At 48.6% G+C, this 9,073-nt stretch overlaps 1 protein-coding gene across 2 annotated transcripts; it reads left to right on the top strand.

Moving 5' to 3' along the window:
- Window positions 1-255: 255 nt before the first annotated feature.
- Window positions 256-6,512, top strand: KLF10 (KLF transcription factor 10). Of its 2 annotated transcripts, none has more exons than XM_007518858.2 (4): window positions 256-426; window positions 2,866-3,099; window positions 3,200-4,109; window positions 5,024-6,512. In XM_007518858.2, exons 1-4 carry the CDS (start codon window positions 391-393, stop codon window positions 5,281-5,283), a joined length of 1,440 nt encoding a protein of 479 aa, XP_007518920.1. In that variant the 5' UTR covers window positions 256-390; the 3' UTR covers window positions 5,284-6,512. The 2 variants fall into 2 exon arrangements, with proteins under 2 accessions (XP_007518920.1, XP_060052381.1); XM_060196398.1 differs by lacking the exon at window positions 256-426 and adding an exon at window positions 1,773-2,080.
- The last annotated feature ends 2,561 nt before the right edge of the window (window positions 6,513-9,073 follow it).

The following is a 9,073-nucleotide window of genomic DNA, read 5'->3' as shown; positions in this document are numbered from 1 at the left end:
GAGACAACGGTGGGGGTGGGGGCGGGGGCGGCAGCGGGGGTCGCGCGACGGGCGGCGGCGGGAGTTCCCTCCAGCGGGGCCGGGAAGCACGCCGCCGGGGCTGTGTACACGCCGCGCCGACACAGGCTCACGCCGCCCGGCAGCCGGCGATCACGCGCGGCTCCGCGCGCCCATTGGCCCGGGCCTCACACACCTTTGCCGCTGATTGGCCGGCGCAGGCCCCGCCTCCCGCTCCCGCCCGCGCGCGGCGTTAGCTGAGCTGCTACCTGCAGCGGGCGGGGGCAGACGGCGCGGAGCGCGGCGGCGGTAGGCGCGGCGTCGAGTGTTTCCAGTCTGCGCTCAGCTAGCGGGCAGCCAGGCAGCTCGCCCCCCGCGACCAGGAGGCCGGCCATGCTCAACTTCGGCGCTGCGCTGCAGCCCACCGCGGTAAGTCACCTGGGGATGCCTGGGTACCTCCCGGCCGAGCCTGCTCCGGGGAGTGCGAACCCGAGCCCCTGACATCTGTCGCGCCTGGGGCTGCAGTGTCGTGGGGGGCGCCTGGCTGCAGCCCCTGCTGCGGTGTGCAGGGGGTCCAGGTGTAAGGCGCAGGGAAGGGGCAGCCCCCAGGGAACTTGCGACAGTTGTGGGGGTGACGGGAGGCGGACAGGACTGAATGGGGGGCTGTGCCCCGGCCCCCATTGCGAGGATGTGGGGAAGTGTAAAGGGGCGTGGGGGCCCCCCTGCACCTGGGGCGGCTGGAAGACGTCGCGGTGCGGACCTGGAGGCCACTCAGGCGGAGGGGGCTGTGCGCGGGCAGTCAGGGGGCGGGGTGCTCGGGGAGGGGGATCCCCGGCGCGCAGCTGGCGGAGGGGAGGGGCGGCCTCGTGGGCGGGCACGCGGGGCGGGGGGTCGCTTCCCTGCACTTTCACGGCCGCGTCCTGGGGACCCCGCACGCTGGGAGCAGGGAGCCTCGGGGGTGGGCGCGGGAGCCGGCCGGCGCGCTGGGAGGTGGGCGGGGGAACCGCCAGACGCGGGGGCCGCGGGAGCCCGGAGCTGCGGGGGCCGGACGTCTGCAGCGGGGGCCGCCGGAAGCCGGGGGGGGGGGGGACCCGGGGGCGGCGAGGGCGGGAAGCGCCCTGGGCCCCGGGGCTACGGCCGGCAGGGAGGGAGGGGGGGGCGGGGACGGGCTTCCTCTGGGCCCCGCTCTCCTCAGCCTGCAGCAGGGGGCGGGAAGCCTGTCGTCCCCGGGTGACCCAGCCCAGCCCCGCTGGCGGTTCCTAAGGGAACGTCGGCCCGCGGGCGGGCTGGCAGCGGCGCCCGGGCCCCTCCCGGCGGGGCGCGGCGCGGCGGGGGCGGGAAGTGGGTGAAAGGTGGCGGCGCGGCAGTTCCCGGTTCACGCTTCCTGCGCGGCCGCCGGCAGCCGCCGATCACGCTTTGTTCACATGCCGCGCCCCGCCCTTCACGGCCCAGCCAATCAGCGCCCGGGCCGCCGCGCCGACTGGCCAATGGCGGCGCGGGAGTGCGGGACGTGCGGGCGGCCAGGAATGTTCCCAGTGACTCACCGCCGGCCCCATTGAGGTCGGGGCGGCCCCCTCCGCGTCCGCCCGCCCAGGATCTCCCTGCCGCCGCCCCCGCCAACCTTCCTGCTGCCTGCCCTCCACCCTCCCTGCTGCTCTTCCCCTCACAGCTCTCCCTGCTGCCTACCCCCCACTCCTTTCTCCCCTCCCTGCTGCCTGTCTCCCCACACTCCCTTTACTCTCCCCACAGCTTGCCCTCCCCCCTCCCTGCAGCTTGCTCTCCTCTCTCCAGCCTCTCCATGCCTGCGGACCCCCCACCCCAACCCCCGCGGCTGGAGGCTTTTTCTCGCGCTTACATAAAGGTGCGCTTATGCAATTACGTTGTTAGTGACATTGGGGGGGGAGCAGTGGCTCCTTTTCTAAAGGGTTTCTATATGAAGGGGCTATTCATATTTGGGAAAACAAGCACTGATAACACCTTGCAACGTTAAGAAGACTTGGGGCTGGGTTTTTGTTTGTTTCAGTAACCCAACCTCTACTGGCTGAAAGTGGGATTACCTAGGTGGAGTATAGGAGAGATAGTGGTTGGTATCCATTTTAAAAGTGCAGTTTAATGGACTTTAATATACACCTTTAATAACTGTTAAAGAGCTGTACAAATAAACACAAAGTTCATGCTGTTATTTCTGTTATCAAGCAGCTCATGAGAAAATTCAAGTATTTTGCTTTGACTGTGCAGACTACTGGGTATCAGTAGTCAGACTATTGAAATAGGATATTAGCGTTTCTGGTTATCCATTTATAGTATTGCACTTCCTGATCAGTTGCAAGGGAGACTATTTGTGTTCAATAAATGGTTTTGGCTAGACTTCAAGTAGCCTAGTGTATTCATTTGAAAGACACTGAAAGATTTCTTAATCTTTTGATTTCACCACGAAGTGAAGTGCTTTACAAAGCCTAGACCCATAGCAATAGACCAGAGCTCTGTCTACTATGTCTTTTTAAGAGTTTCCCCCCAGTTTTAAGAATTAATATCTCAATAGATATTCATATCAAAGTAAGTGTTTGCACAACCTTCATGTTCTATGCTTGATCCCAGTCACAAGTAGCTACTCTGGAAAGAGGCTAGAATTTTTTTTTTTTCCTAAGCAGATGCTTCTTGTCTGTGGGTCACAGATGCAGTGCTAACTTCAACCTTGATCCCTTTCATGGTTGTAAGGTGTCCTTTTTACTCCACTAAGGGTTGTTAGTGCTTATCACATTTAAGCTTGGAAAGTTGTGAAAATGTTTCTTTTCTAAGTGTTTTATATTGTTTTTCATATCATTTGGGTGGCAAATAGAATTATGCTTTCAATGCTTTCTTCTACAGGCAGGAAGAATGGAAATGATTTCTGACAGGTCAAAAGAGAGTGTGTACTCCTGGAATAAAACTGCAGAGAAAAGTGATGTTGAAGCTGTAGAAGCACTCATGTCCATGAGCTGCAGTTGGAAGTCCAATTTTAAGAAATACTTTGAAAACAGACCAGTTACACCAGTATCTGATATGTCAGAGGAAGAGAATGTGCTTCCTGGTACTCCTGATTTTCATACGATTCCAGCATTTGTAAGTATTGTTGCTTTTCAAGTGAATGTAAGTTTTAAAATGTCTTAATGGCTTACCTAATGAACTCTAAGTCTTTTCTTTTGTATGGTTTCTTCTGTAGTGTTTGACTCCACCTTACAGCCCTTCTGATTTTGAACCTTCCCAAGTGTCAAATCTGGTGGCACCAGCGCCATCTACTGGACACTTCAAGACCTCAGATCCTGCCAAACCTCACATTGCTGCACCATTAAAAGAGGAAGAGAAGGATTCAGTGCCTACCCCCAGGCTCCCCAAAGCTCAGGCAACAAGTGTGATTCGACATACGGCCGATGCCCAGTTATGCCACCATCAGTCCTGCCCAGTGAGAGCAGCCAACATCCTCAGATATCAGGACAGCTCTTTCCAAAGAGGATTCCACCTGAATGGTGAAGCTACCAGAAAAAACATACCTTGTGCAGCTGTGTCGCCAAGCAGGTCCCAGGGTGAGAGAAATACAGTGGCAGACACTGATGAGAAAGCCAGTGCTGCACTGTATGACTTCTCTGTGCCTCCCTCAGAGACAGTCATCTGCAGGCCCCAGTCGGCCCCTGTGTCCCCTCACCAGAAGTCTGTTGTGGTCTCTCCACCTGCAGTGGCCGCAGGGGGAGTGCCACCCATGCCGGTCATCTGCCAGATGGTCCCCCTTCCTGCAAACAGCCCTGTGGTGACAACAGTTGTTCCCAGCACTCCAGCCAGCCCACCGTCTGCAGTCTGCCCGCCAGTCGTGTTCATGGGCGCACAGGTGCCCAAGGGCGCTGTTATGTTCGTTGTACCCCAACCTGTCGTGCAGAGCCCCAAACCTGCAGTGGTGAGCCCCAATGGTATCAGACTCTCTCCCATTGCCCCTGCGCCTGGCTTCTCCCCTTCCACAGCAAAAGTCACTCCTCAGATTGACTCCTCAAGGATAAGAAGTCACATCTGTAGTCACCCAGGATGTGGCAAGACCTATTTTAAAAGTTCTCATCTGAAGGCCCACATGCGAACACATACAGGTATCAGCCATTCCTCATTTATGTCTTAGAGGTTTAGATTACATTTTGGAGCAGTGATTGCAAGTACAAATTAGATGGGTCAGAAAAGAACCTGTCTTATTATCTGCGTCAGTCAAAGTCATTTGTCAGTTAGGTCCTCTAAGTGGCTTCACTTGGGGGTTTTTTGTTTTAATTTCTTTTTTTTTAAATAATTATTATTTTTTTTAGAATTTATTTTTTATTCTTAGAAAGATAGGAGGAGAGAAAGAACCAACCATCACTCTGGTACATGTGCGTCCGGGGATTGAACTCAGGACCTCATGCTTGAGAGTCTAGTGCCTTAGCCACTATGCCACCTCCCGGACCACTGCTTTAATTTCTTTATGATGGTTTTTTAAAATGTCTGAATGGTTACTTTGAAGCATCTTTAAAATATTTATATTCAGGAGCCAGGCTAAGTGCACATAGTACTAATGCAAGGACACTAACAGAGACCTGGGTTCGATTAGTGATGCAGGACTACAGGTGTCCAGATTTTCTCTCTCCCTCTCTATCTCCCCTCCTCTCTCAGTTTCTGTTTGACCTAGCGAATGAAAAGGGGGGAAAAATGGCCACCAGAAATAGTGGATTTGTAGTGCTAGCACTGAGTCCTAGCAACTTGAGGCAAAAAACTGTGTGTGTGTGTGTGTGTGTGTGTACACACTCTAATGGAGATTCAACAGTAACTTGTTTTGGACTTCTGTTATAAGGAGAAGATTTTTATAAATGAGATGGGGTAAGAGTTAAAATTGGAGTAAAATATACCTGATGACTTTTTTTTTTTTGTAACTGAGATACTTTATCTTAGGTATTTTAGTATGTGTCTTTAAACATAAGCATGTAATTTACAGTGGTTTCATAATTACAGAGTAGTGATCTGAATTTCTTTGTTCCAGGAGAAAAACCTTTTAGCTGCAGCTGGAAAGGTTGTGAAAGGAGGTTTGCCCGTTCTGATGAACTCTCCAGGCACCGGCGGACCCACACAGGTGAGAAGAAGTTCGTCTGTCCCATGTGTGACCGTCGCTTTATGAGGAGTGACCACTTGACCAAGCATGCCCGGCGTCATCTGTCTGCCAAGAAACTCCCAAACTGGCAGATGGAAGTGAGCAAGCTCAACGACATTGCCTTACCTCCAACTCCTGCTCCCGCACAATGACAGACTAGGAGGTAAAGAGCCTGAACTAACTTTGGCCGCACCCAGGCATCAGTGATGTCATAAAAATGCACCCACTGCAAGTCTGTGGCCCTGCTGTGCCCCTGCTGTGCTGGCTGAGAGCAGAAGCCCCACCCACAGCCTGGGGAGAAGGCCCAGCCTGAGTTACAGAACAGGAAGCATTGAGGCCACAGGCAGTCACAGTGGCAGGGTTCATTTCTTAACATGCAAAAAAGATGAGAAAGGTTTTTATCCCTTTAAACACTTTCTGAACATTTCAGATGAGGTCTACACAGGCAGTAGGGAATTCGAACTTGTATGTACAACTTGTTACTTCAGCCTTTGTATTTGAGACCAGCGTTTCTAAGAGACCCTTCCAAAGCATTGGTTTTGAGAGTAAAGAGAAATGGAGCTACAGAGATGGAGGTGTCAGATCAGCTTGCATTACGGATACTGTCATCTTTTCCTAGAGTTAACTTGTTTACTATTTCTAGCCTTTCCAGTAGACTTCTGTGGACATAGTTGTTAGAATTGTATCTTTACACTTGCTTACATTTGGAGTTGAGCAGTTGTATATTGCAAAAGAGGGCCCAGAGAACTGGAATCCTCATTAATTTAATTGCTTTGAAATGTAGCTAAAAGAAAAAAAATTTCTTTGCATCTTTGTTTTGAAAGTGTTAACAGATTTCTATATCTAGTAGGCATTGTATGCTTTGAACTTTAGTTTGCCTGCAGTTTCTTGTGTAGATCTGAAAATTGTATACAAACATGTTTTCTAGAGACTAAGATACACTGCACTTTGTTTAGAAAAAAGTCAGAGGTGAAAATGTACTATAAAGAATGGATGCGAAGAAGTTTAAAGAACTTGGAAAGATCGCTCGTCATTTAGTAAAGTGTCATTTTGTTGAGAGAAGACAACATGGGGTTTATTGAATGAGAATGTACATTATTCCTAAGCAGATAGTTTCCCTGTTAATTTAAAAAGAGTTTTGGGGGAGAATGTGGAAGGAAGTAGGTGGGTAAAAAATAATTAGGATATTTACTTTTGTTATTTCTGTTATATTCTGCTGTATAGTGGGTGATATACACAGTGATAAGACAAAAGTAAATAGTGAAAAATACAACTATATCTTTTCATTTAACAGATTGCACTATTGGGTATAGGTTTCTGATACCACCTTGGAAAACAAGAATTTCTGTTAAAAAAATAAAATCATGTGATTTGCACAATATTTCTTTTGTTGTACTTTATATCTTGTTTACAATAAAGAATTTTATATGGTATATATATATTTATATATTTATATATATATATATATATATTTGGTTGGTTGCATTTCTGGAACAGTTCTCACTGGTGTTGATATTGATTACTATAGCCTAGCAATTCCTTCTAGTACTATCTAAGGACAGTTTCTCTTAGGGTCTCATTAACATTTAGAGTTACAGGCTTATGTCTTTAACATGAGTATGTTTGCAGAGTATACAGAAAGATGCCAGATAACTATATCTGTTGAAGTAGTGTGTGAGCCTGTAGGAAACCCAATACATTTTAATTTTTAAGCATTCTAGTCTGTGTTCATGATTTGGGTTGAAGTACAGCTGTGGCTCTCAGCAAAACTTGCTTAAGTAGCGTTAAGACAAAGAGAACACCACAATGGGTAATTACCAGTGAGGCTGCTATAGTAAATGAAAATAAGCCGTCAGGCTTATTAAATAATAAATTAATCACTTCTAGAAGTTAAATTAACTCAGACCATTAAGAGAAGCCTTCATTGCCATAAACATTGGCACTTAAGCTGCAAATCCTGCTACAAGAACACTTGCTAGTCACATGTTATACAAACAACCAGGAACTAAAATCTTGCTTGGTGTGCCATGTAATTCGAAGATTAGCCTTCTAGTTTGCGGAGAAACTTGACTGTGGCCCCAGATAGTGGTGTACCTGGTTACGAACACAGGTTACCATGTGCAAGGACCCTTGTTCAAATTCCAGTCCCCACCTATTGGTGGTGGTGTGGGGGAGAGCTTCATGTGCAATGAAGTCAAGCTGCAGGTGTCACTCCCTATCTTCCCTTTTCCTCTTGATTTCTTTGTCTCCAGTAACATAAGATACTCTAAAAAAAAAAAAAAAAAGCATTGTGACCAAACTAAGTGTCTTCCATGAGCACCCATGATGAGGAACAATGTGCTGTCTTGGTACCAGCTATAAGACAAGTTTCCCAGTCTTCTGTATACCTCTTACTACTCTCCCTTTCTGCCTTCCTTTCTTCTTTTATCTATTGTTGGATAGAGACAAAAATTGAGAGGAGAAAGGGAGAGAGACACCTACAGTCCTGTTTGACTACTTGGAAAGCTTTCCCCCTGCAGGCGGGGACCAGGGACTGGAGCCAGGGTCTGTGCACAATATAATGTATGTTTTTAACCATGTGCACCACCACCTGGCCCCTTGCTACTTTTCTTGGAAATAACACCATCTACATATCCAGCTTATGGAGAGTAGCCTTACTGTCCTGTAGCTTTCATACTGAGACTGGATCCCCCTCACCCTCCGTGTGAGCAGGTGGCAGGTCTTTCAGCAGAAGTGGGAAGTTAAGATGGCTGCAGACTATTCTTGTAGTGATGGGAGTTAATAGAACACCAGAAAACGGGCTGTAACTTTTTGCAGTTTGAGGTGCAGCAACAAAACTAGCAATAGTTTTAATTTCAGTTTCATAGATGGAAAACTTGAACTTCAGAACTTCACGACCTCTTTTTTTTCCCCCCATGAATATATATATTTAAACCAAGAAGAATCCAAATGCACTGCTGAGCATACAGTTGTGCCAGGGATTGAGTCAGTGGCCTCTGGTATCTCAAACATGCAAGACATATGGTCTAGAAGGCTGACTTTTTCACCTATTCCCCTATCTCCTAACTAAGGCAAGAAGTTTTTAACAGAATGGCAGCACTTCAAGGCTTTTCTTTATGATTTCTCTCTGGCATACCCCACTAGGCAGACTCAGTATTTGCTCACTCAGAGACTGACTACTAGGTAAAATAACGGTAACCTGAGCACAATCACTATCCAAATGGTCTGATAACTGAGATTGTTATTAAGGGTAGAAGCTATACAACTTCTGATGGGCAAAGAAGTGACCCTCGCCTGATAGTCAGAATGTAGGTGTGAGATTTATTTTTTATTTTTTTTTATTTAAGAAAGGATAAATTAACAAAACCATAGGGTAGGAGGGGTATAACTCCACACAATTCCCACCACCCAATCTCCATATCCCACCCCCTCCCCTGATAGCTTTCCCATTCTCTAGCCCTCTGGGAGCATGGACCCAGGGTCATTGTGGGTTGCAGAAGGTGGAAGGTCTGGCTTCTGTAATTGCTTCCCCGCTGAACATGGGGACTGGTCGGTCCATACTCCCAGTCTGCCTCTCTCTTTCCCCAGTAGGGTGGGTCTCTGGGGAAGCGGAGCTCCAGGACACATTGGTGGGGTCTTCAATCCAGGGAAGCCTGGCCGGCATCCTGATGGCATCTGGAACCTGGTGACTGAAAAGAGAGTTAACATACAAAGCCAAACAAATTGTTGAGCAATCATGGACCCAAAGCTTGGAATAGTGGAGAGGAAGTGTTAGGGGGATACTGCAAACTCTAGTGTACTTCTGCTTTCAGGTATATATTTTGCAGTAGTTTATGGATACGTGTGAACATATGCTCTCTCTCATAGAAACTGGTGTATATCTAGGTTTTGGGACTTTGTTAGAAAGTGAACCACCTGGGATGGAATTAAGAGTATACTATG

This window comes from Erinaceus europaeus, chromosome 1 (assembly GCF_950295315.1).
Source record: "Erinaceus europaeus chromosome 1, mEriEur2.1, whole genome shotgun sequence".
Taxonomy (NCBI): Eukaryota; Metazoa; Chordata; class Mammalia; order Eulipotyphla; family Erinaceidae; genus Erinaceus; species Erinaceus europaeus.
This window is presented reverse-complemented; position numbering and strand designations above follow the sequence as displayed.

What these genes read in the sequence shown, in the direction of transcription:
- KLF10 (XM_007518858.2), top strand. Translation starts at nt 391, where the DNA reads ATGCTCAACTTCGGCGCTGCGCTGCAGCCCACCGCG. An exon ending in TTCATACGATTCCAGCATTT is followed by an intron (nt 3,100 to 3,199) that starts GTAAGTATTGTT and finishes TTTCTTCTGTAG; the next exon opens with TGTTTGACTCCACCTTACAG. An exon ending in CCACATGCGAACACATACAG is followed by an intron (nt 4,110 to 5,023) that starts GTATCAGCCATT and finishes TCTTTGTTCCAG; the next exon opens with GAGAAAAACCTTTTAGCTGC.